General features: G+C 37.8%; 2 protein-coding genes across 3 annotated transcripts in view; one reads left to right on the top strand and one right to left on the bottom strand.

The window, feature by feature from the left end:
• Positions 1-27,972, bottom strand: part of MED24 (mediator complex subunit 24) — a 266,977-nt gene that overhangs the window by 130,561 nt on the left and 108,444 nt on the right. For both annotated transcript variants that reach the window (XM_067787769.1, XM_067787770.1), the window contains exon 2: positions 10,501-10,587. In XM_067787769.1, coding sequence (XP_067643870.1) covers positions 10,501-10,587 — 87 coding nt within the window. The remainder of the gene's footprint in view (positions 1-10,500; positions 10,588-27,972) is intronic.
• On the top strand, positions 2,581-5,076 carry LOC137233484 (uncharacterized). Its single transcript, XM_067756521.1, has 8 exons — positions 2,581-2,706; positions 2,769-2,896; positions 2,960-3,025; positions 3,534-3,743; positions 3,804-3,956; positions 4,282-4,454; positions 4,638-4,800; positions 4,854-5,076. The coding sequence occupies exons 1-6, from the start codon at positions 2,622-2,624 to the stop codon at positions 4,354-4,356; spliced, it is 717 nt and encodes a 238-aa protein (XP_067612622.1). The 5' UTR covers positions 2,581-2,621; the 3' UTR covers positions 4,357-4,454; positions 4,638-4,800; positions 4,854-5,076.

Genomic DNA, 27,972 nt, shown 5'->3' with positions numbered 1-27,972 from the left:
CTACCAAATTTAAAAGGATTGGTAAATTTTTGTTCGATTTATGGCATTAAAAGTATTCTAGACGAATTAAATGAAAAAGGGCGGAGCCACACCCATTTTGAAATTTGCTTTTAGTTTTGTATTTTGTTGCACCATATCATTACTGGAGTTGAATGTTGACATAATTTACTTATATACTGTAAAGATATTCAATTATTTGTTAAAATTTTACTTAAAAAAAAACTTTTTTTAAAAGTGGGCGTGTTCGTAATGCGATTTTGCTAATTTTTCCTTAGCACACATATAGTAATAGGGGTAACGTTCCTGCCAAATTTCATCACGATATCTGCAACGACTGCCAAATTACAGCTTGCAAAACTTTGAAATTACCTTCTTTTAAAAGTGGGCGGTGCCACGCCTATTGTCCAAAATTTTACAAATTTTCTATTCTGTGTCATAAGGTCAACCCACCTACCAAGCTTCATCGCTTTAGCCGTCTTTGGAAATGAGTTATCGCACTTTTTCGGTTTTTCGAAATTTTCGATATCGAAAAAGTGGGCGTGGTTATGGTCCGATTTCGTTCATTTTAAATAGCGATCTGAGATGGGTGCCCAGGAACCAACATACCAAATTTTATCAACATACCTCAAAATTTACTCAAGTTATCGTGTTTACGGACGGGCGGACGGACGGACGGACGGACATGGCTAAATGAATTTCTTTTTTCGCCCAGATCTCGATTAGTTTATGCCGTTACGGATTACCGTTATGCGAACATAGTTAATATACTCTGTGAGCTCTTCTCAGCTGAGTATAAAACTACAAGTTGGTCGAATTTCGACCACAGGCGATACTAGTCATTATTAATAAACCGCCAACTATTGATTAATATTACGAGTATTAAGAACTAAAAGGTAATTAGCACAGACATTTGCTTAATTTTAGTTTTTTCAATCAATGTTTTCAACTAGCCGGCGTACGTTAAATTAAAAGCTTATTGAAACGTACATAACGTGCGCCGTATATGTGTAAACTGTATTTTTTAAATTAAAGGGTATACTATTAATGTTCGCCATCCGGATTAAGATTCCTGAGAACCAAACGTGTCTTTCGATACACTCTTAACATTTTGTGCATATTTTAGCAGTCAAGTGCTAAAGCAAAGAATTAAACAAGTTTTAATTGCTTTCATCTTTATTTCTGTAAATGGCACCTCTGAATAAAAATCGCCCGGCATTGTATTTTGAGTAGACGAAATATCTGCGCGTAATATAAGAAATGTCAGCGACCTACGCGGCGTATATCGTCGTCGCTCGGCACTGGGTTTACAGCTTTAGGATGGCAGTATTCTTTGACTTGGCGGTCATCGCTTATTACAACAGATGGATTCATAGATATGTATATAGATCAGGATTGAGTCATTTTGAAATAAAACAAATCAAAATAAAAAATAAAAAATTATTCATCATTTTAAATTTTCTGATTGATGAATAACAAGTTATTTTTTATTCAAGCATTTCTTGAATAATGAATAACATTTTATCGTTATTCAAAATATTCTGAGTGATGATAACCGGTCATTCTTATTTTTGTTAATTTTATGTAAACGGTTGAGTTATTCATTATTTAAAAAATATGGAATCAGAATAAAATTTTAATTTCTATTCAGTTATACAAAAATAAAAAAATAAACCCTCGAGATGACCTGAAAATATATATGCGTACACTGAGAAAAAAGCCCATATCTATATCAAAGAAAAATTGTCTTTATTTTGAATACCACCAAATTGCCAAAAATTTCCCTCAAACGAGTAAAATCTTACTTGAAATATGCAACCATGGCGTTTATTTTGATGTACGCTATTTCCTTGTTATTTTCGATTTGATGGCATTGTTGCCACCTACCATATTTACAATAAATAAAATACATATGCATATTTGTCTATGCATTGAGAGGATTCAAAAAGTCTAATAGCATTATTTTCATTGTCGTCAAGAACCTCGAATTGTTGCGCACTCGTTATTTTCATTTTGAATATCTAAAAATGCATATTACATGTTTGTATATTTAATTAATTAAAAACGAAATATTTTACTTAGGCATGGTGCACACGAGGCTACGCGTATTAGACGCTGCAGGCGAAATCTGTACGCTTTGCTGTCGAACACACGAGGCGTAAACTGCATGAAAGCTAAGCGTACAGCAATGTTGGTCGCTGAGCGTACGTACGCTTGAAAAAAAATAAAAGTATTTCTAACATATTAATATCTTTTAACTGAAGTTATTAAATAACCCGAAATCTACCAATGCCTTTACTAACGCGTTTCAGTCGAAGAACATATATGGCAACCATGTATTTTACCGTTTCTATGAATGTCGGCACAGTAACATCATGATGGAATTATAGAAGGTGGCGCATTGCGCATGTAAACATTAGTTCAGCTGTATTTTATGAGCAACTTTTACTTTTTTTTTTTTTCTTGTTTCTTTCTCTCGTTCTTTCATTCGCTGAAGCAGTCAAGTGTGACGTAGATGTGCAAAACGAAGCAATTTTGAACTCGTGAATGTGTTACTCAACTCTATAATTTTTGGCGTAAGAAGTTGTTTGAGCTGGTAAAATAAATTGTGCAAATTATCAAAAATGAATAAAGAAATGGACGAAATGGACGAATTGGACAAAATCGTAAAACAATTACGTGGAGACTTGTTCATTGACGTTTTCCGCGGTAATTAATTGGTTTATTAAATGGTTTTATTATTTTATTTACATTTAGGTACATACATATAGACGCCGGCTTTACCAAGGAATCTTTGTTGCTGTTGAAGTCAAGCCATTTGGATACCCTTCTCGGAACAGCAAATTATGGACAAAGGGTAATTTTTGAACATAATCTTCTCAATTGGCAAAACGAACAGGTAATATACATATAATGCATTTTACTTATACTTTAGATTCTTATATTTTTTTCTTTTGACTAGGGTGTTAATTTGCAGACATCCGTATGTGGTGGGGCCGCATTATTAGGGGATTCGATTATTACAGAGGTATGTACTTGTATGTATCTACAACTAATTCAAGTGCTAGAGTGCATTCATAAATATGATATAGCTTCGTCATTGTCATCAGATTGAAACGATGTATCGTTATGAAAGGAATTTGTATTAACCACTTTTTCTGGCCCTTTTGCGGTTTTTGATGAACTATTTTCTGGTGGAACATTAAGTGGAGTATGGTCTTTGTATGTATTTTGGGATCATTTGGGGTATCTTCCGGTATCATAAATGAATGGTTTTCGAGATCCGTCCGGGATCCCGTCGTGGTCATTTTGGGACTTTTTCTCGACTGATACGGGATCATTTGGGGACCATTTCGGCATCCTTTCTGAATGGTTTTAGGGATCAGTCCGGGATCCCGTCGGGGTCATTTCGGGACTTTTGCGGGATTATTTGGAGTCCATCCCAGGGTAATTTCTGGATGGTTGACATTCTCCATCACTTGTTGCATCTCGTCATAACTAGAACTAATTTTTTTTATTTACATACATACATTTAGAAAACACTGGAAGACATTTTGAATAAATCGGTCGACGGAAAACATATTTTGGAGTACTACAGTAAGCAACAAGTTCTCAATCCGAAATATAGGAAATTGCTTGCAGCTACTATTGCAGCCTATTTGATATCCTCCGGTGTAAACACAAATCCAAAAACATTTGAGCCACTTGCTAATCAGATCACATCTTTATTTTTAAGCGAATCGAAGGTATACAATAAAAATCCGTAATATTTTAAAAATTAATGTAATTTTCTTGCCTTTATCAAGATATATATTACATACATAAAAAAGGCCAGAAGCCAGGCGGGTCTTTATATACCAAATATCACAATTCCTTATCAAAACTCCGGTTTGATGGGGTTATATCTAAAAAGCCCAATGAAAAGGAACAACCCTCAAAGGAAAGGAACTTCTGTACATGTAAGTAGGAACGGGGAGTGTTAGAGGGATTCAGAGTGGGTGTGGAAGGTGATCATTAAAAATTAAATGAACGAATTTTTCAGCCTCACCCGTCCCAGCGGTAAAAAAATGGTGAGAAATATAACATAAAAATTTTTGCATTGATTAGAGACGGTAAAGGAGTGTCTTCAATTAAGACCAAAATTTATATATAATATCTTTCACCATTTTATTACCATTTGATCGGGTGATACTGCAACAAAACTGTTCATTTCAACATTAATATACATATACTCGTAGAAAAAAACCGCTTATAATAAATGAAATTAAACTATTCCTTTCACAGACCACACTGAAGAAAAATCGTGGCTTAAATACAACGTCGAGCCATTTGATGAAGTGGAAACCAAATGGATATTGACTTTTGAGGAGAGACATCAAATGCTGGAGGCTGATACAACCCTTGATTTTATTTTGCAAGAATGGCCCATATATAAGCAGAGTTTTGGACATTTATTGGTATAACTCATAATATATTGGGCCTCATGCTTAAAAAGAGATTATGTATTTTAAAGTCCACGTTTTACCAAAAATAAGCCAAGTCGAATCTGACCAAATACTCCTCTTTAAGGCATGAGGCCCAATGAGTTTGAATGTAAGTCATGAGAGTAAAGTTATATTGCTTTCATATTTGAATTATAGATTGACGCTGATTTTAACAAATTGTATCCAGGAAAGAAGAATTTGTGGTTTGAAAAATGGATCCATTTTACGCAAGCAGTACGCCATCTATTTAACATTTATATAAAAGACTCGCACAGTTTAGAAACCTGGAAGCTTTTTAAGGAAGAACAAATTAACCAATGTATTAAAATGGGATAATGAGTTTAATTATTTTATTGATCAAATTAATTTCAGGCGCAACGGATTCTGTTATATGGTACCTTTTACACTCAGTTTTAGTTCCAGCCAGCCGAAAATATAAAGGGAGCAAGCAAACGAACAATAAACATTTAGTAAAGCCCACTATTGCAGATTCTAGAAATAGCTATATGATATGTGCAGCAACAAATTCTGAGCTTCAATCGAAGCTTAAATTAATGGTTGATGAAAATTATAAAGACAAAGACACCATTCAACCCATAATATGTGCTATAGGAGAGAACTTTTTTGAATGTAAAGAATATTTTGTTTACTTCGCAAATATATTTTATAAGTTTCATAATGTCATAAAATGTGTTGATGTATGCTTTAAGATATTCCATGTACTTAATCTTAAGTATCCTTTTGAATGCAAATTTATTTGGCTTTTTATCCAGCAATTTTTTTATGACTTTACTTTGAAATCACATGAAAAAAGTAGTACTTTGTGTGCAGTATTAAATGATATAAAAAAAGTAATTGAAAATGGAAGTAGAGATTAAATGTTTTGTATGTAAACAATCTTTCGAACAATTCGAAAATTTATTTAAGCATTTCAAAATTATTCATTGCTTATCACCAAATGATATGTATAAATGTGGATATACAACTTGTAACCAATCATTTACTAATCTTAAAACGCTTTGTAGACATATGCGTAATGAAAACAAAAGATATAACAGTATTTTATTAAACAATGAAGAACAAGTAATCGACAGTTCATGTGATACTACTTCAATCGTACCTAACTTAATATTAGATACTTGTTATCAAAGTACAAATAATTTCAGTAGCTTAGTAAGTTTAAATGAGAGCCAAGAAACTCTAAAAATTGGATGCCTCAAACTTTCCATGAAACAATACGCCAAAAAAAATTGTCCTAGAAAAGAAACTCTTGAGTTGCAGAAAGATGTGACAAATATGATTCTGTGTCCTTTGAAGAATCAGTTAAATAATTTACTAAACAATTTCGATTCTACAAGTAAAGACGATATTAAAAGCAGTATTGAAGAATTAGTATCTGTATGTAGCGATCCATTTGAACAATTAAGTTCAGAATATAAATTTATTAAAACTCTTAAAGATTTGAATTTATATGAAAGTCCACAAGTTATCACCATCAATAATTCAATAATTAGCTTACAAACTAGACACACAAACCAATTAGATGCAGCACTGGTAAAGGGTGTGCTGTTTCCAATTAAATTTCAAACAAAAAAGTTTTTTGAATTGCCAGGCATGTACGAACATTAACGAAGTTTTAAAGAATTTTGTAAATAGTGATATTTGGCAAACTAAAGTTAAAAGTTTTAAAAATAAGTTCGTAATCCCGTATTTTCTATATTTCGACGACTTCGAAGTTAACAATCCCTTAGGTTCACATAGTTCATCAGTTTTGGCAGCATATTATTCCTTTCCCACGGCACCAACTTCTATAAAACATAAGCTTCAAAGTATTTTTATAGCCGCACTTTTTAAGTCACAAGATGTAAAAGAATTTGGTAGTGGCAAATCATTTTATAAGTTGATAGAAATATTAAACGATTTGGAAAGAAATGGTATTGAAATTGAAACATCGAATGGCAAGAAAAGAATTTATTTATGTCTTGGCTTGATAATTGGAGATAACTTAGCGCTTAACAATGTTCTAGGATTTTCTCGTTCGTTTTCCTCCAAACATTATTGCCGATTTTGCAAAATTGATAAAAGTGAAGCCAAATCCGCCTTTATTGAAGATATAAGTCAATTAAGAAACAAACAAAATTACGCTTACGATATTTCTTTGGACGATTTCGAAACAACTGGCATAAGAGAGTTTTCCATTTTTAATAATGTCAATAATTTCCACGTAACGGAGAACTTCTCTGTAGATTTACTTCATGACATCTTTGAAGGCATTTTTAAATACGGATTTTGCCATATAATTTTACATTATATTCAACAAAAGATATTTGATATAGAATTTTTAAACATTCGTAAACAAACATTTGCGTATGGCGAGACTGAAGTGGGAAACTCTTCTCCACCATTTCAGATGCAGAATTTAAAAACATTTAACTTAAAATTGTCGGGAAGGGAAATGTTAACATTTGCTCACTTTTTCCCATCGATTATAGGCGACGCAGTTGATGAGAGTGATAACTTGTGGAAATTCGTTTTAAACCTTATAGAGCTCTTAGATTTATTACTTTTGTCTGAATATACTAAATCGGATATAGACAATTTAAGAGATCGTATTATATTCCACAACAAGGAATATACTAAACTTTTCAATGACACTCTTAAACCAAAGCACCATCTCCTCACTCACTATTGTAGAATTATTCAAATGTCAGGTCCTTTAAAATATTTGTGGACGCTGCCGTTTGAATCCAAGCACAGACAGTTGAAATCATATTCGAAAAATATTACCTCAAGAATAAATTTAACGTTATCTTTGGCTTTGAAATTTTGTATGAATTTCTCTGAAATAATTTTTAATTTTAAGGAAATTACTTACACATTAAGCAGCAAAAAGAATGCAGCGACGTCATCAAAATACTTTGATAAAATCATAAATATACTTTCTGAAGACAGTATTGACCATTGTATGTGCCACTCAAGTTTTAAACTATGTGGCACAACATATAAAAGAGACTACTTTATATTTTTTAACACCCCAACTTTTGTACCCTATCAAGTATTGGAAATTTTGGTTATAAACGAAGAAGTATTTTTATTTTGTAATTTAATAAATGTCTTAAAGTATCATCGTCACTATTTGTCGTATCAAATAGATTCAAAAAGTAGTATATTTAAAATCATAAATGCAAATGAATTGAAATACCCACCAATCCACACGTACATTGTAAACAGTCAAACTTTTTTGCGACCAAAATTCTTTTTTTAATAATAAAATACTTACTATGTATATGCCAATACTGTACTTTTTTGTCAATTAAATAATTTTTAAATATAAGTACGTCAATATTAATGACTGTTATCTGAAATATTACAAATAAGCGAATTAAAAAATTCATCGATTCACACATATGTATGTACATCTTAAAATTCTTTCTTTATCAATAAAAAGTTTAACAAATATTTCTTTTATAAAAACCTTACATTTATGAGCGTTTTATTATATATAATAATAATAATAGCAAGATATTATCTTCAAAAGGAAGAAAACAATACCTTTATTTAGGAAAATACTGCTTGCTTTGAGTATAAAATTTACTCTGACTTTATATAAAATTTCTCTACAACAATTATTTTCTTGTTCATAGTAAGAGATAACATATTTATTTCAGAGTAAACTCTTCCATGATTTAAATACATAATTTACTTCAATTGTACAAAATCCCTTATATTCGAAGCATATTTTTCATTAAAACAAACAAGTAATTTTTCCTCATTTTGAAGAAATTTTGGCCATGCGAATGAGGATAAAATCTCTTAAGTGCCATTTCATTCCCATTTTTCTTCGTTTTTATAGCTGTTTTTCTTCAATACGGAGAAGTTTTTTTCTGGGTGTAACCAGTTCGCGTGTAGTACTGAAGCTTCTTAAGGTAATATTGAGATGATTTTGGGGAGTATTCGCGGGGTCATTTGGGGGTAATTTGTGGGACACCCTGGGGATCGTCCCGGGGACTTTTGGGGTGAATTTTTGAGTAATTTCGGGGACTCCCTCGGGGTCGTCCAGAGGTCTTTTGAGAGTCATTCCAGGGGCTCCCTCGGGATCCTCCTGGGGTCTTTTGGAGGTTATTTCGGGATGGTTTTTGGGACTCCCTCGGGCCTTCCGGGGTCTTTTGGAGGTAATCTCGGGGACTTTTATGTGTCATTTCGGCATGGTTGTGGGGACTCTCTCGGGGTTCTCCAGGGATCGTTTCGGGATGGTTTTAGGGACTCCCTCGGGGTGAATTGGGGGTAATTTCGGGATGGTTTTGGGGACCCCCTCGGGGTCATTTGGGAATCATTCCGGTATTGTTTTGGGTACTCCCTCGGGGTCATTTAGGGATAGTTCCGGGATGTTTTCGGGGTCCTCCCTGGGTCATTTAAGGGTTATTTCGGGATGGTTTCGGGTACTCCCTGAGGTAATTTGGGGTAATTTCGAGATGGTTTTGGGGACTCCCCCGGGATCATTTTATGGAAATTTCGGTTTTTTTTGGAAGAGACCCTCGGTATACTCCCGGTGACATTTGGGGGTAATTTCGAATTGATTTGGGGCTGTATGTGGTTCCGCCCGCCGAAATGTCCGAGGGCTAATTTTTTTATGTTTTTTTGTAATAACTTCTATTTAGATGTGATTCTTCTAACGATCATCCGGGCATGACTTCTTCTTGCCACAAGAAATTCTCCCACTGAAAATAAGCGTAATCGGTTGGAACCACTCCTACTTTTTATGTCTCAAATATTTCCTATAATTATATTTCTTTGATATTTCTGTACCTACTCAAGGTATTCTCTTAAAATTTGGCACATGAGTTGTCTAGACAAAGGTTCTTCAATCTAAGTTGGAGTCGTCTAAGCAGGCGTTGGCACGCCCCCTTTTCAAAATTTTCGAATAGACATTTGAACTCCTTATAACAGGATTGCTTTCCTAAAATTTTAGGGTTGTAGCTTTATAAAGTGCAGAAATATCACGTTATAAGTGTTATTATGAAGAAAGTGGGCGTGGTCATATACCGAACCATGCAATTCTTTCCAGATCATGTCTTCTTTGCAAAGGGAAGACGCATATCGGATTTCACCTATATAACTGCAACCGTTCTCAAGATATCGGTACCGAAATCTGATGAATGGATCCTGCAATGAACCGAAAATGTCACGCCCACTTGTAAAAATTTTGATTGAGGAACCTTTGTATAGACAACTCAAGTAGGTAGAGAAATATCAAAGAATTATAACTATAGCAAATATTTGACACATAAAACGTAGGGGTGGTTACCAACCGATTACGCTTATTTTCGGTGGGAGTATTTCCTGTGGCAAGAAGATTCGTACCCACAAGATTGTTACAATACTCAAAGCTAAATAGAAGTAATTGTAAAAAAAAAAATGAGCCTCGGACATTTCGGCGGACGGAACCCAACACTGCCCCAAAATCAATTCGAAATGATCCCCAAATGTCCCCGATATAGTACACGAAACCATACCGGAATACAAAAAAATGTACCCCAAAAGACCCCGGAAGCATCCCCAGGGTGTCCCAGAAATTACCTGCAAAAAATCAACTCAATATTATCGTAAAAAGCTTTAGAACTACACGCGAACTCGTTACGCATATGGGTATATTTTCAGGGCATCCCGAGGATTTATTTTTTATTTTTGAATAACTGAATAAAAATTGAAATTTTATTGTTATTCCAGATTTTTTAAATAATGAATAATAACTTAACCCTTTACTCAAAATTTACAAAAATAAAGATGAGCGGTTATCATCAATCAGAATATTTTGAATAACGATAAAATGTAATTCATTATTCAAGAAATGCTTGGATATAAAATACCTTGTTATTCATCACTCAAGTTTTCTTGAATAATGAATAAAAATTTATTATTCATTTTTTCGTCAATCGTAATTCAAATTTGTGGATAACGCCCATCCCTGATATATATATCAAATAGGGAGATGAAATAAAAGAATTAATACATAGCTTACCGGATTAGCGTTGGAGCCAACCAAAGATTGCTGTAGAATACAATCGGCCAAATTATATACATCGCCACTGACTCCTCGGGGAAGCACCTATTAAATAAATAAATAGCACAATTCAAGCCATGCATAGATAAAGGTGGTAGGCCAGAACTACATGCGAGCCGCCTGGTACTCGATACGAAGCACCTTGGACATTTCAGAATTTTTTGGCGTATATTTCGAACTCATGTGTACTTATAGAACGATACGAGCACTGAGTGAGTAGTATCGATATTTTTGGAGAAAATACGCTCGTATTTTGAACTCGATGCTATTAATAGTCTTAAGTAAGATCAACTGAACCTTAATCAGGTTATGCTACGCCTCACATTTTTAGAAATAATTTCACGCGCCCAACGCTTTTATTTAATTGTCTGATAAACGCCCTAGATTGATGAGGAGTGTGATGACTAATACCTAAGACCTACCTAATTATTTTCTAGCTTTTAGTATTAGTTATTATTACTTAATGTATGAATTGTTTTCAATAAAATCATTTAATTTTTTTAGTTATTTTATTTTCAAGTTTTTAGACTTAATTTAATTGCCTATCATTTCTCATTCTATTAGGTTCATTTAGTGACTCATTATTACAAGGACTCTTTCCTGACAATTTGTTACAATCTAAGTCCTCAATACATAATCCTTCCAAAGACTTTACTCGACCTAGCGCCCTGCTTGCCCCTCCTCGAAATCCAAAGTATTTTGATGTCACTTCTACTGGATTGTACTGTAACGAATTTACTTGCAAATCCTCTTATTTGCCCTTTTGCTAAGTTCGTATCGCTAAACTGTTGAATAAATAACTCCAATATTGAATAATGGAAAAATGGCCTTTATTAAAGTATTTCACAATAACACTCAAACTGTGCAACGAATAGCTTGCTTAATAACCAAACTGATTGATAGCTCAAATGAAACTCTACTATTCAAAATAATACTGCTCTTGCTCGCCAGATAACGTCTTAATCGAAATCTCAAATCAAACTGAATTCCAGCGCCTCTACAATTGCCGCCTTTTATACTCTCGGATTTCAACGTTCGCATCTTCTAGGCGCTTCCAGAATCTACTAGTCCAGCAGCTCTCAAACTTCTCAGCTGTAACTACAATTGCATGATTTTATAGTTTTTCTCATTGCATACTTTCCGGAGTATCTCAGATATATGCATGTGTTTGTGCATTGATTCTCCGCTGCTCGTATACGTACATGGTACATATGTATAGACGCAATTATTGTTTCTTTTATGTAGATACATAATAGCCGTGTTTTTTAACACGCGCGTATACGTTTCGTTTGCGCGTGTTAAAAAACGCCTATCTTCGCTTAGATAATGCTTAGGAGACCCATCTAGCGGCTGTGGTTAAACAACTAGCTACAGCAACACGGTGTACCGAAAAGCGGAGACGCAACGCTCTGATGGCCATAGGGTATAACATATAGCTGAATCAGTTGCGATGAATTGTGGACACACATAGAATACATAGAATTAGTGTAGAGGGTGACACAAAGACACATATTTCAGTTACATCTGAGTATAATGCGTATTGAAATTTAGTAGGACAAAATTTATGCGCAGCAATTTCAGAGGTGTATTTATAGTTTGTCCCTTAGCAGTCAATATAAAGTTTAAGCGTAAACGGATATACGCGTGTTAAAAAACACGGCTAATGATTGATCTATGGATGTGAATTCAAGTCACTGCTTAGCATCGGCTTAGAGCATCGCTCAGTGCTACTAACGTTCGTTACACTGCCCTCCACCTAAGTCTGATCGTCCCGATCAGACAAATCTCTCGATCTATACGCTGCCAGCCTTTCCAAATGAACCACTCTTCTAATCCGTGGTTTCCCAGGTGTTTGTATGCGATAGATGGTATCACTGCTCTTCTTCACAACTTTGTATGGGCCTTCCCAACTGCGCCGAATCTTGGAGGGAACACCTTTCCGCCGGTGAGGGTTGTATAACAGTACCAAATCTCCCTCCAATAAACCTTCCGAATTTTTGTTCTCATTGTACCTGCGTTTCATCTTACTAATCATTAGTCTTGATCGTTCCCTCGCACTCTGTTGTTTGGCCAATGAACTTCTTCGCAGAGCTTGCACTTGACGGATTGACTTTGCATCATCATTATCGTCTGGACGTTTCACAACAGTAGTGCGCCCTGGCTTGAAACCACCCTTGTATTCCATCTGAAAAATTCTTTCAGTCATTTTAGTGCGTCCATTAGATTTTGTCGATGCCGGTATTTTTCTCGCAGGTACTTTTAATTTCGGTTTATTTGGCACATTCGATCCATCAACCTTTTCTTTTGACTTTCGTGGCCTTTGTCGAGTCTTCTCCACCATTACTCGATTACTACTGAACCCTTTCTCCAACTTGAAGTTAAGTGGTATATCCTGGTTCTCATAACGCATCACCCTTCTCTGCATATCGATCTTGATGTCGTGGTCAACCATGAAGTCCACTCCCAATATGACTTCTTCAACGATCTTCGCCACAACGAATTTGTGTAGAACCTCGACCTTTCCAATCAAGACTTCACATATCACTTCTCCCTGAACTTGGTTATACTCGCCAGTGACCATACGCAACCTTGCTCCAGGTAACGGTTTTACTCTCCTGTTGACCAAGTCAGATCGGATCAAGGAATGAGATGCGCCCGTATCTACAGTCAGTACACGCTCCTTGCCATCCACATTTCCTCTGACGGTAAGACTGCTTGATTTCCTTCCAATTTGCGACACAGATATCACAGGACATTCAATAGCCGGGGCAAGTTTTCGTTCTTTACATCCGACACGCTCTTGCTCATTTCCTCCAGCTTTGCGTTTACGGCCACCCACATTGTTGGAACTGTTAGGACCAAGATTGCAATGACGTGCAATGTGACCGGACTTCCCGCATTTGAAGCATTTGATAACTTTTTCACTCCGCTTTTGCGATCCTTTCAGCGCCTCCAATATTGCGTCTACCCACTCTGGCCTTTCTACTTCCACACGGCGTGCTTTGAAAACTGGCTTACACAGAAGCGACGCTGTTTCCTGAATCAGAGCTTGTGACACCGTTTCTGCGAATGTTGGCTTTGGGTTTGCGTATGTAGCTTGCTTTGTTTCGACGTCTCGTATGCCATTTATAAAGCTCTGAATCTTTACCCTTTCGGTGTACTCCACGGGTGCGTCCGCATTTGCCAAATGTGCCAATCTTTCAATATCCGAAGCAAACTCCTGCAATGTCTCATTTGCTTTTTGGTAGCGGTTTTGCAACTCAATTTGGAATATCTGTTTTCTATGCTCGCTTCCATAACGTCGTTCTACAGCAGCCATCAATGCTTCATAGTTGTTTCGCTCTCCTTCGGGAATCGTCTGTAGGATTTCGGCTGCTGGCCCCTTCAATGCCACGAACAGTGCAGCAACTTTATCTTCCGCATTCCAGCTGTTCACTGCTGCGGTCTTCTCAAACTGTAGCTTGAAGACTTGGAAAGGAACAGAACTGTCAAAGGATGGTGTTTTTACCTTTGGATTGCTTGCTGAAACAGCTGGGCGATGTAATTGCAACTCCTGTATACGACCTCTCAAATCATCCACCTCGGCTTCGATTTTTTCCTCAAACTGCGTTATTTTCTCGTCCATACGCGCTTCGAGTTGTACTGTTATGCGTGCCTCTTGTTCTTTCAGTTGTGTTTCCATCTTTGATGTTATTCGTGTTTCTTGGGATTCCATCTGTGATGACATATAAGTGTTCTGTTCTTCCAGTTGGGATGCCATATATGTCTTCTGTTCTTCCAATTGCGTTTCCATCTTGGATGTAATCTGTGTCGACATTTCTGACATACGCGTTTCTTGTGCTTCAATCTTCGATGTTATTCGTGTCTCTTGGGATTCCATCTGTGATGACATTGTCGATGTTTGAGCAGATATTGCAGCCAAAATCATGTTCAAGTCTGTGCTTGTAACTGTCTGCGATGTTTCGTTTTTCTCTTAAATTTTTGTTGTTGTCTCGTCACCATCAGGATAAAAGACATACTCGTCCACATCAATTCCTTCTGCTTCCATTGCCTCTCGTAACCGTGCCTGAAGTTCGAGTTTACAGCCGCTTTTACTCAATCCACGACTCTCCAACTCCTTCTTCAGTTGCTGGATCTTCAATTCACTGAACTTTGCCATGTTCTTGTTGTTCTCTGGAATTTATTCAACAATTCCTCTTCTACACCAATTGTAACGAATTTACTTGCAAATCCTCTTATTTGCCCTTTTGCTAAGTTCGTATCGCTAAACTGTTGAATAAATAACTCCAATATTGAATAATGGAAAAATGGCCTTTATTAAAGTACTTCACAATAACACTCAAACTGTGCAACGAATAGCTTGCTTAATAACCAAACTGACTGAAAGCTCAAATGAAACTCTACTATTCAAAATAATACTGCTCTTGCTCGCTAGATAACGTCTCAATCGAAATCTCAAATCAAACTGAATTCCAGCGCCTCTACAATTGCCGCCTTTTATACTTTCGGATTTCAACGTTCGCATCTTCTAGGCGCTTCCAGAATCTACTAGTCCAGCAGCCCTCAAACTTCTCAGCTGTAACTACAATTGCATGATTTTATAGTTTTTCTCATTGCATACTTTCAGGAGTATCTCAGATATATGCATGTGTTTGTGCATTGACTCTCCGCTGCTCGTATACGTACATGGTACATATGTGGAGACGCAATTATTGTTTCGTTTATGTAGATACATAATGATTGATCTATGGATGTGAATTCACGTCACTGCTTAACATCGGCTTAGAGACGATAGCATCGCTCAGTGCTGCTAACATTCGTTACAGTATGTAATATTTGTTCCAAATATGAGCCAAATCGGAACACATATACGAGTATTTTTAATATCTCGATATCCGCGCCACCTATCGGAGTTTTTTCTTATTATTGCATTGTCATCGGGTTCTGAATTATATTCCAAGTTTCGAGCTTGTCGGGAAGTTACTTAAACTTTAATTACAAAATTCGTAAACATGTAGGAACGTGGCTTGTTCCTATTCCTCTATATTTCAAAAGCGTTTCGCCATCTGTTGGAAATCACTGATAATGTTGGATTTTTGTTTACTATCAATTACTTTTTGACATTTCCTATGGTTTATTAATAATTGTTATTGTTTTGATAAAGGATTCAGCTCAAGGCCTATAACAATAATTTTTATGATAATTTGTTTTTTTAATATTTCTATTATTTTTCTATTATTGTTTTTCTGTTATTCACAGTAAAAAAACCCCTACAACGCTGTTGAGTAGAGTTGGTAAGGAGAAATAGAATTAGCAATTTATCAATCAAACAAACCACCGCTGTGTAGCTAAATAGAGCTTTATTCGAGATTTAGGCATTTGAGAGGATTTAACGTTAAATCTTACATGTTTTATCAGATACAATTAAATCTCGAAACGCAGTACATTTAAGTTAAATCTCCATTAAATCTTCAATCATTTGTTCAATCATAACAAATATTTCAGGTATGGCAACCGAGATAGGAAAATATTTAAAGCTTGGAGCAGTTTTTAAATTCATGTATGACAGATATTTTTTGAAGATTTTTAAGTTAAAATTTTTTTAATGACCAAATTGGAGTAAAATAATAAAATGTACCAAGGTGGAATATTTAGATATGATTTGCTATGAAAATGTATGTATGTGTTTAATTCGAAAAGGTAAACATTTTTTAGTGACTGAAAAACTTCACAAAAGTTGAATCTGTGCACGTGACTTCACTTTATAAATTTTCAATACGAAAAAATTAAACGTCAAATAAAACTGCAGTGGGGACAGTGCAGGTTAAAATAGGAGATTTATTAAATCTTCTCAGTTAAAGCTCTGGGTGGAGATATGCTATAAATCTCGAGCCCAGTAGATTTCAGTTAAATCTTCAATCATTTGTTGAATCATTACAATATTTCAGGTATGGTAACCTTAAATTCATATGTCGTGTAGTTTTTTGATAGGAAAATATTTTAAGGTAGGAGCAGTTTTTAAATTCATGGATGACAGATGTTTTTTTAAGATTTTCAAGTATAGATTTTTTTCCAAACATGAGTAAAAAAATTTATCAAAATTGAATATTCAGATATGTTTTTGCTTTGTAAAACATGTGAAAATGTATGAATTTCATTCGAAAACGTAAATTTTTTTGTGGGTCAAAACTTTACAAAAGTTGAAACTGTGCATGTGGCCCCACTTTTTAGTTTTTTTCATATGAAAAACTAAAACGTCAAATAAAACTACAGTGCAGGTTAAAATATGAGATTATCATCCTGAACTCTAGGAAACTCATAGTTTAGGGGAAAAAATTATTTTGAGCTCAAAACATAAAAGCAGATTACTGCGCACCTAGATTTTAAACACACTGATTTAGTAGTAGTAGTAGTAGTTTATTTTCTTTTAAAAATGGAATTACAAAAGTAAAAGCAAAATTAACCTGAACTAGTTATAAAATAAATAAAAATTGTTTAGACAATAACAATAAATGTTGTGTGTCTTAATATCACTTATATCTAAACAAACATTTAGGAAAATTCGTTCACAATAAGACTTCTATATTTAAGACAGTTACTTATATAAACGTAAAGCGAATGATAGTTACAACCTTTAAGGATATTTATCACCATCTATCTAAAACTTTCTCACCAAAACAATTATACCGAATATCTTTATATATAGGACATATGCCAATGAAATGGTATGTGTCTTCGACAGCATTTAGATTGCAAATAGAGCAGTTTACGGAAGTAACGTTTTTGAAAGTTCTAGCATTAAGATTTAGCAAGCCACCCCTTGCCCGGAAGATCAGACTTATGGCATACGCAGAATACGTATCATTAAAATAGGTGGAAATCAGGCCGGAGTAGAGGTAATGTGACCTAGACTGGCGAGCACTTTCGGTGTAGTTATCAAACTCTTTTTGAATCAATTTTTCTAGTACTATTGGAATACTAAGCTTGAGCTATGTGTGGGAGAAGTCCGACTGGGGAATCATGTTAACACTTTCGTAAATGTTTTTCCACTTTTTGACCCAGTAGGAACCTTGCCTTACTGCTTCCTCTGCTACAACGCGGGGGAGTCTGTTTGGAGTCAAACTTAAACAGCGTGAAATATAAAGCATGTGTGTACTTAAAGTATGTATGAATAGGGAGCATAAACCTGATTCTAGGTGTATCATATAATTTGGTGTGTTAGATGGCAGAAAGATTAACTTTTTTACAAAGAAACGCAGAAGTTTCTCTACGCATTCAAACTTATCAACACCCCATATTTGACCACCGTAAAACATGATGGACCTACATGCGGCGTCAAAAATTTTCATCTTTTTTGAGGTACATATGCGAGGGTTATTTATGTATATTAACCATGTAGCATTTATAGCTGTCTTAACCTCAGCCAGTTTCGCCTCAAGGTGCTTTATGTACGATAATTTGTAGTTCAATAGAACTCCCAAGTACTTGTACTCATTAACAATTTCAATGATCTCGCTCCCATAATTCCATTGAAAAGTAGTAGACCTGTTACATTCCCTGAAAACTATTATTTTAGATTTGGCGAGGTTAACTCTCAAGCCCCAGTGCATACTGTACTCGTAAAGCTCATTTATCATTTTCTGTAACACTTGTGCCGAGTCGGCTAAAAGCACGATATCGTCGGCGTACATAAGAGCTTTTACTGTTGTGTCCGCAACCTGTACACCGCCGGTGAGACTGTCCCTTAGGTCATTTATATATATCGAGAAAAGAGTTGGACTCAGCAAGCAACCTTGTCGAACACCTTGATTGACAGTAAAAGGCTCAGAAAGCACTCCATCAAACCATACCTGACTTGATGTCTTGATGATTTGTAAATGAGTCGCAGAACCTCTATAATGTGGCTGGAGAGACCGATATGAGCCAACATGTACAAAAGCATATTCCGAGGAACTGTGTCAAAAGCACATGAAAAATCCACAAAGAAGGCGAAAGTTTTCTTCTTCGCACTGAAGTTTAAGTGTACTATTCTAACTAAATTGAATATATTGTCCATTGTTGAATAGTTTTTGCGAAAACCCGCCTGGTATTCGATAATTATATTGTTACAATCAAGCCACGCGTTGATGCGGCTCAGCAGCAAATCAGCGAAAATTTTATAAATGGAATCAAGCAGTGATAGGCCCCTGTAGTTGGATGGAAGATCAGAGTCACCTTTTTTGAAAAGGGCGATTATAATAGCGCTGCGAAACGAATGAGGTACTTGTTTCTTTTTTTAGAAAAATTACGTTAAACAAAGCAAGTAGTTCGGCTAAGAGGGATTGTGGCGCATATTTGTAAAACTCATAGCTGATACGGTCTTGGCCAGGAGCTTTGTTGTCTTTCAAACCTTTGAGTACAAGCTGCAGCTCACGGAGCTCAAAAGGGGCATCGAGAAAAGGGTCTATCACTGAGGGCAACGTCCATTGCATGGAGGGTGCTTCATGTGTATCCGACAACAGCATCTTAAAATGATTATATAGATCTCCTAGCGTCAAACTACCAGTCACGCTATGAGGACGGTTTTTTAACGAGTTAGCAACCCGCCACCAGTTATTTGAGTTTCTTACTGTATTTAATTGGTCAATTTCTTTGCATTTATATTCCAATTTTTTCTTGGAGCACAGCTTAGAATAGCTAGAACGAAGTGCAACATAAGATACGCGAGTTTCTTCAGAACCACTCGTTCTAAGTTCATCTAAATGTTTCAACAACTCTTTGCGCGCCTTAGAACGTTGGCTGTCAAACCACGCATTTTCCGAAATATATTTAGGTTTCCTACAAAAAACCGCAGCAGCAGATTTTACTTTATTTTCCAACGTTGTTACCATCACATCAGTTAATTCATCAGTATTTGCAAAGTCACACATGGGCATTGAGCTAATACGATCAGCATATATTTGCGTTTGCTTCGGTTTCCACGCTAATTTCGCGGGGCATATGCTTAGAGGGGTATTACCATCCTTCACTGAAACCACGAATTCGATGCAAAGCTGCATATGATCCGAGAATTCTTTATTATACACTGAGAAGTTTGTAACTGCCGGAAGAAGATCGAAAGAGCATATGGCATAATCAACAACCGAACTTCCCACAACACCGCAAAACGTAAATTCACCAGACCTAACATCTTCGGCTAGGCTCAGTACTTTTTTACCCTTTGCATCAGTTACTACGTCTTTTGAATTTCTGTTTTCTGAAATACCAGGCAGTCCAGACATTAGATTACTATCATTCTCTTGAGATTTGCCTACGCGTGCATTTAAATCTCCAAGAACAAAGGAGTCTGGTTGCTGTGTAGCTAAAAAAATTTCCAAACGTTTAAAATCTTCACACCACTTGTTACAATTTAGATACTGAGGGATAAACCAAGTATTAACATGTAGGTTGACCGAAAGTACAACACAATCAGACACGCTAAGAAATTGTATATTATAAACCTTGTACAAGCTTCTTTTAAAACTAAACAGCTCAACCGGCTTTATGTGTCTTTTTAACAGCTTCTACCCAATGTAGGACGTAATCTTTAAAAAGGTGAGAACCTTTTGATCTGTCATCCGAGATTACATGTGTTTCAAACAAAAAGAAAACGTCAAAAGTATAAATATACATAAAAAAGTTATTAAACATAAGTTTACTGCATAGATTAGCTACATTATACGATACAATTTTGAGCCCTGATTCCCTAACACCTCCACCCATGTCTGCAAACTCGTGACTATCCACCACTAGTTTTTTGCAGCAATCTTCTTCAAAACACCATCATACGTCAAGGAAATCTTGCTTAGATTATTGCCATAAACGCTACGAAGAAACACCTCCGCTGGCTCCCCATCGCACATTAATATCTTGCTGGCGTTAAACGCCATCCATCGCTGGTTGACGCACATAGAGTCGTTTCTAACCCTGATTTTATGCGAGCGATCTAGCTTTAAAAGATCATTTCTAATGTGCAGCAGTATTTTCTTTTGCTGCTGTTTTCTGCGTTAAGATCTTTCTCGATGTATATCGAGGACCCAGTCAGTTTTTTGGCATTTTTCAATACCTCGCTAGCCATCTCTACAGAGTCAAATTCCGCAATCACCCCCATTTTATTGTTGTTTACGTACAGCTTACGAGCCTCCCGAACTTGCACATTGTTTAGGTTAAGCCTATTGGAGCATAGTGCTTGAACCGCTGCTTTAGGCGAAGCCTCCTTAGGCATATTTCTGACTATAACGTTTTTTTGTTTTCTTTCAGTTATCGGCCGATTTAACTCCACCCTATCCTGCTCCCGTTCGAATCTAATCTTGGCCAACTCAGCCTTAAGCTCTGCGTTTTCCGATTTTAAATTTTCAATCTGCACCCCAACCGTCTGTTTCAGCTCCTCAATATCGCCTTTCGTGGCCAATCCATCAAGCTTCTTGTTGCCGTTACTCTCAATATCTTTAATTGCAGACATAATGTCGTGCAGTGATATGTCTGGGGAAGTATCACCCACCTTACGTTTGGCCGCTTGCAATGTCAATGTACGCTGTATTTTCTTACTAAACGACCTTGAGCTTGTTAAAAAAATAAAATTTTAGCCTTGGGTGATCGCGCTGTGTAGTCAATGAAAACGCCTCACTTTGTATCGCATAAATAACACTGCTTGTTAAACTGTCGGCAATGCAGAGCCGTGACGTTTGCCAAATGACACTTTGTTTATTTATTTTGCTTTGTGTTGATTGCCGCTGGAAATTTTATTTTACTATTTTTTACCTTTTGTACGCAACTCGCTGCTTATTGAGTGGATTCGTTTAACTATAATTTGCGAATAACTTTTGCGCGCCAAAAATGTGGCACTCGATACTACTTTCAAAGTGAATATTTTATTCGAATATTATCACAAAACAACCCGCAACCGGACCAAGACAACAGCACTCCAACAATGGAAAAACACGGGTGATGCAGCAGGCGGCAATTCGGAGCGCAACTCCGGTCCGAAACAACAATTTAAAAGCAAAACAACGCGAGCAAACGAAAACACGTCCACACAATTTTTTTTTTGATTATAAAACTGGTTTTACAAACTGGTGCTAACAAATTCAATATTTAGTGCGATTGAAATATTCTTTTTTATAGTTTGACACAAGTCGCTGCATAGAGCTGTCAGGTAAATATAACTGCACGCGTGTCCACAAAGCATTCAAGCAATATATGTATATGTTTACCTGGCAGCTCTATGCAGCGACTTCTGCCAAAGACTTGTATAAAGAATAGGAAAGTTTTTTTTTTGGAATATAAAGTTTAAAGCAAAGCGAATTCACCCAATTCGCCGTGCAGAAGAAAGCCAAGTCAAAAGAATTTGATTTCGATTAACTGACATATTATTGTACAAGGCAATGTATGGAAAATAATCAAGAAGAAGCAATCAGCTGTTGGGATAAAAGCAGCTGTTACTGATTTCGCATTTTTTAGGTTTAAAAATAAAAAAAATTAAATTAAATTAGTAAAATACTGGATTGATGGAAAAGTATTTATTTATTTGGCTTTTTGTGTTGCTCGTATGGTTTGGGATTTTTGTTACCCAACACTAATTTTATGCAGTAAATTTTGTTTAAACAGGCGCGTTGCTTAGCATGCAGCGACAAATGTGTTTTGCGTAGTGTAAGCCAGTGTGTTTAAGGAACGACATTTGGAAACATTGCAACTTAAGTTCCGCACCTGGAATTCGGATCGAACTTGTCGGTAGTGGTACCCAAAGACGAGTATTTTCGTCAAAATTCAGAATCCAAAAGCAGGAGTTAATTTTTTTAACGGTTAGGCCCACTTGCAGAACGCCAATGCATGGTGGAACCATACAAGGTGGCAGCTCGGTGACATACCTACAAACATAAATAAAAGTTCCATGTCGCTTCCCCAGGCAGTCGGTTCTATGTACCGGACCGACTCGGGGTTTTTCCCGACCAAGACGGTCATTCCAGTGTAACCCCATCTAATTTGTTGCGTCCCTCCTACAAATTGTCATCCTCCCAGCAGATCCTTGCACCGGGATTGCGCCATACTCTCCTGCTCCGGGAAGGTATCGAACCCAATCCGCGTCCTTCTCCCGACCCCGGTCCTGAGAAATTGTTTTGCTGCGTTTGCCGGAAAAGAATCTTTTTAGGACGGCCATACTCTTGTCAGTGCGTCACGTGCAAGGGATGGTTGCATCGGACATGTTGCTCTGGGCTAGATCCAAAAACCCGACGTCATCGTAACTTTTATAAATCTTATGTGGCTCCTTGCTGTTCACGCCCAAGCGCGTCCCGTAGTCTACGCCGCAGTGCCACCCCACTACCTTCTAGCGGCTCTGCTGCTCAGCAAGCCACAAGTACCCGCTGCTGCTCGCGCCCTACGTCGCCACCAGCTCATACAAAGCATAAAATATATGAGTTTGCGTCATCCGCCCAATGCGGCTCCTGCCTTGGACGGTGCCACTTTCCTAGATGTTCTGTTCTTCGCGACGGCAACCACCCGACGGGTTTCATTGCGCCATGTTGCCAGGCCGCAAACCCAACTACACCGGGCACCCCAATGCTTGCCCAGGGACGTCCAGTCCCAGAGCCACAACAGCAATTGCGTCGTGGCCTCCCTCAACTCAGGCATAGTCACCCGTCACTTGCCCCTAGAGTGACGACGTCTTCCCCGCTGCACTTCAGAATTCTGCAGTTAAACTGTAATGGATTAACTGGGAAGATCACGGAGATAGTCGATTTCATGAAGCGGCATAACATCCGCATCGCTGCGATTCAAGAGACTAAACTCACAGCAAGATCTGTTCTGCAGATCTGTTCTGGGGAAAATGTCCGCAGAAAAGATCGCGAGAGTGGAAGTGTCTTAGAACGTCACGGCTTATCTGTCCAGTCAGGAGATGTAAACCTAGAAATCATCGACATTTACATCCCTTCTGCCACTTGTTGGCCTAGTGGATACCGCCCTAATATCAGAGCACTACTCACTGGCGATAATGGCATTATATAAGGCGATTTCAATGCCCATCACGATCTATGGCATTTAAACCTGCAAGCGGACAGCAGGGGTGAGACGACGTTCTGCACAATAACCGGAGGCGCCCCACACGTATGGTAGGAAGCTGTCACAGTTCGCCGGATATATCAATCGTGATCGCAGGACTCGTAAATTGCGTCAACTGTCATCCGATGGTAACATTGGCATCCGCCACCTGCCTACACTTATTTCGCTCGAGCGTACCGCCAACTTCATCGTCACAGATAAACGCACTTTCATAAATTTTAAAAAAGGAAAGTGGGACGAATACAAATCCTTTGTAGATAACCACTTTGCTGCCCGCCCTATCCTGGACTGATGCTCGCCAAGGGGAGCGTGCATTCCGCAAGGTCATTGAATCCGCCTCGGCTCGCTACATTCCCGCCGGTAGAATTCCCGAAATTCGGCCTCAGTTTCTGGCGGAGGCCGCAAATTTTGCGAGAACGTGACCTTATAAGACAGCTCGATGCCGGCGACCCCCAAATAAGGGATGTAAACCAACGCATCAGATTGCTTGTGGATGAACACAAGCGGGCGAAATGGGAGGAGCATTTAAGGGATTGTAACCTCTCTGCCGGTGTAGGCAAGCTTTGGTCCATCGTAGTCTCTATCGAATCCGCCTTTGGCGATAAAGTGCTGTCGGATGTGAAAAGTTGCACGAGCGTTTTTTCCGACAATATGTATGCATTCTATGGTTGACAACGGCGGGCCAACAGATGCGCACACAAACATAAATACAGCGCGTCCCCAATTACCATCACCGCCAAAGAGGTTGAGGATGCCATAGTTCATGCTAAGCCATCTAAAGCAGTGGGTCTAGACGGCATAGTCATGCCGATGCTTAAAAACCTAGGCAAAGAGGGATTTACTGATCTATCACATGTCTTCAACCTGTCCCTTTCCACCTTTGTCATACCCAAAAAAAGGAAAATGGCCAAGGAGCTCGCGGTACTAAAGCCTGGGAAACCAGCTAACATAGGAGATTCTTAGCGACCGATGTCTCTCCTATCGCCAGTAGCCAAGACACTTGAAGCCATTCTGCTCCCCTACTTTAAAGCAAATTTGCAAATAGCCAATCATCGGCATGGCTTTAGAAAACTCCATAGCACCACCACCGCGCTAAATGTCATTAGCATCCAGATAAATTGCGGTTTAAATCAAAACCCCAACCATAGAACAGTACTCGTTGCGCTAGACCTATCAAAAGCTTTTGATACAGTCAACCACGGCACGTTACTGCAAGACGTGGAATGGTCTACTCTTCTCCCATTTCTTAAAAGGTGGACCGCAAATAATCTGGGTGGTCGGCAGGCATCGGTGCAATTTAGAAACGAAACATCAAAACCAAGAAGAATTAAACAAGGGGTACCACAGGGTGGTGTCCTATCCCCACTTCTGTTTAACTTCTACATATCAAAGCTACCTTCGCCACCAGAATAATGGCCACAGGCCCAGGCCCACAGATCGATGGACTTTGCAACAAAATGAACGGCTATCTCCCTGATCTCTCCAGTTTTTTTGCCTCGCAAAATCTGACATTATTGCCGACTAAATCATCGACGATCTTATTTACAACATGGACGTCCCAAATGTCGACCATTTTGAACATCCATTTCAATGGCATTACGCTACCGACTGTCTTACACCCCAAAATCTTGGGTGTGACGTTCGATCAGGATCTACGTTTTCGTGAGCATGCAGCCTCAATTGTACCGAAAATCCAAAGCCGTAATAAAATCTTCAAATCGCTTGCTGGTAGTACCTGCGGAAAAGATAAAGAAACGCTCATTACCACTTACAAAGCAATTGGCCAGGCGATTGCATGCTACGCGTCCCCGAATATGGTCGCCAAGCCTAAAGACTACTCACTGGAAGAAGCTAAAGGCCTGCCAAAATACCGCCCTCAGAACCGCCACGGGTCTTCTTATATCCCTCTACATTATGAGGCGAAAATACTACACATTAGGGAGAGAAATGAAATGCTAAACAAACAGTTTCTGTTTAATACCCAGAAAGCTGGGCATCCCAACAGACATCTGATTGATGAGCCAACACCGCCCAGGGGTTTAAGGAGTCATCTCCGTAAGCATTATGAGGAAATACGGCACCTGAGAACACAGCCGTATGAAGCTAAAAAACACAAGCAGGTTCTCAGTGAAATCCACAAACGGGCGTCAGACCTCTATGGCAGGAATTGCCCTGTGAATCTTGTACTGAACGAACAAAACCCAAAACTGTAGGGTTCTTATTATTTTTATTTAACTTTGTATTTAAGTTACTTTGCACTTTGTAATTTTAAAATGTTTTATGAATATTTTAATTTTCAATATTGATTTTTCAATTTTCAAAAATTTTCGTTATGGTGAAAAATTTAAAAAGATATTGACGCATACATTTACGCGTATTCTTTAGTGAATAAAAGTATCTTTTATATATAAAATTAAAAGTGGTTTCAATAACCACAAAAACCAGCGGAAGAGGAAAGCACTCTCCCTAGGGAAACGCGCGTCACTCCAGATGAACTCGATCTCGGTACTGTAACAGGTTAAACTCTTACCTATCCAAAATCAACCCCGACATACAAAACATAAGTCCTGATTGTAATGTGTCCCCACATGACACCAACCATCTCTTTAACTGTATTGTGGAACCAACGCCTCTAACACCTCTCTCATTATGGTCAACCCCTGTTGAAACAACAAGTTTCCATGGACTCCCGTTAGAGGATACTGATGACAATTTGTGATCGGTCGCACCTATTGGATGGGGCGAAGCACTGCTACAACAACAACAACAAAAGTTCCATGTACTTTGTTATTGTAAAACGATGGAAAAATGTCAGAATCGTACAGCGCCGGAAGTTGATGTATCAAATCATTTTAAAAAAGGACAAATCAGCTCTCACCGTGCTGCCACCTTGTATAGTTCCGCCATGCGGCAAGGTATCTTTATAAGCAGAGTTAATTTTAAAAAATTGTCAGAAATGTATTAGTTTAAAGAGCCGTTTACATTGATACATTTTTCCAGTCAATATCTAAAATTTGCATAATGTAAACGATCGTGCGATAGTTACATGCAACAAAGTTGGTAGCCAGGCAACTTTTGAATCAACTAAACTTTTCGTTGAGTGCTTACGCACCTATAGACGATGCGGACAAGGACATCTTCTATGAAAAACCAGGAAAAAGATACTGTGACGAATATTAGTAACATTAAGTGATACTCACATCAGTAATCTGATACTAAGTAAATAAAGCCACAACAACAATAAAGCAAGCTGCCAAATTAATCATTATGTCTACACATATCTACGTACACGCAGCGGAGAGAAACGCACAAACACATGCATATATCTTATCTGAGATGCTCACAAAAGTAGGCAATCATTTGTGCAAGTATCACTCACATATACACGCGCATATGAGAAGCTATAACGTGCATCTGTAGTTATAGCTGGTGAGTTTATAGCTGGCAAACAAATAGTAAACTCTAGAAACGCCTAGAAATAAGCAAACGAGGAAACCGAAGAGTATAAAAGCAGCGCCAGCTGAGGCATGGCAATCAGTTTGCTTTAAGCACGCTATATGTTGAGAAGTAGAAGTGTTATTGTGAAAGTAGTCTAATAAAACCCATTTTGCATTACTGAATATTGGAGTTATTTATTCAACAGTTTAGTGATTCGGACGTTAGCAGAAGGTTGCAAATAAGAGGAATTTCCATAAATTCGTTACAATACGATGACTGCCCGACCATAATATTAACATCATGCAATCAGGGTCTGCACCGAAGGGGTCCTACAGTCGGACTCCACGATTTAACATCTCCGAACGGGTTGTGGGTGATTGACTTCGCCGCGGCTCGAAATATGGTCATCTCAGCACCAGGTTCCAGCATAAAAAGGTACGCCAAGCTTTTTTTCTGTCCCCTGATCGAAGAACACAAAACCAGATATCACATAGTGATCGACGGCAGACATTGTTCCAGTGTCCTATTTGTGCGCTCTCTAAACGTCCAAATATCGACTCGGACGACTACCTTGAGGCAGCCAAGATAAGTACATGTCTATGTGAAACAAAGAAAGTGCGAGCAGTGACACAAGGAAATTTCGCGTCGCAAAGCTGCTCACGAAACAGAGTACACTTCTCCTCATTGCCACCTAGCGATGATGAAAAACACGTTCCGTCCCCGACTTAACATCATTTCTGCTCAAAACCTTTGAAAAGCTGATAGATATATACATAAAGTCCAACGTGGATGAAAAGCTGCTCTCCACAATCCAACATGCGTACAACAAAGGCAAGTCGGTAGACACCGCATTGCATAGGGTGGTAATAAGCATAGAGAAAGCTCTGTAATATAAGGAATATGCTCTAGGAGTCT

This window comes from Eurosta solidaginis, chromosome 5 (assembly GCF_040869045.1).
Source record: "Eurosta solidaginis isolate ZX-2024a chromosome 5, ASM4086904v1, whole genome shotgun sequence".
NCBI classification, from domain to species: domain Eukaryota; kingdom Metazoa; phylum Arthropoda; class Insecta; order Diptera; family Tephritidae; genus Eurosta; species Eurosta solidaginis.
The sequence above is the reverse complement of the archived record's forward strand: the minus strand, read 5'-3'. Positions and strand labels throughout refer to the sequence as shown.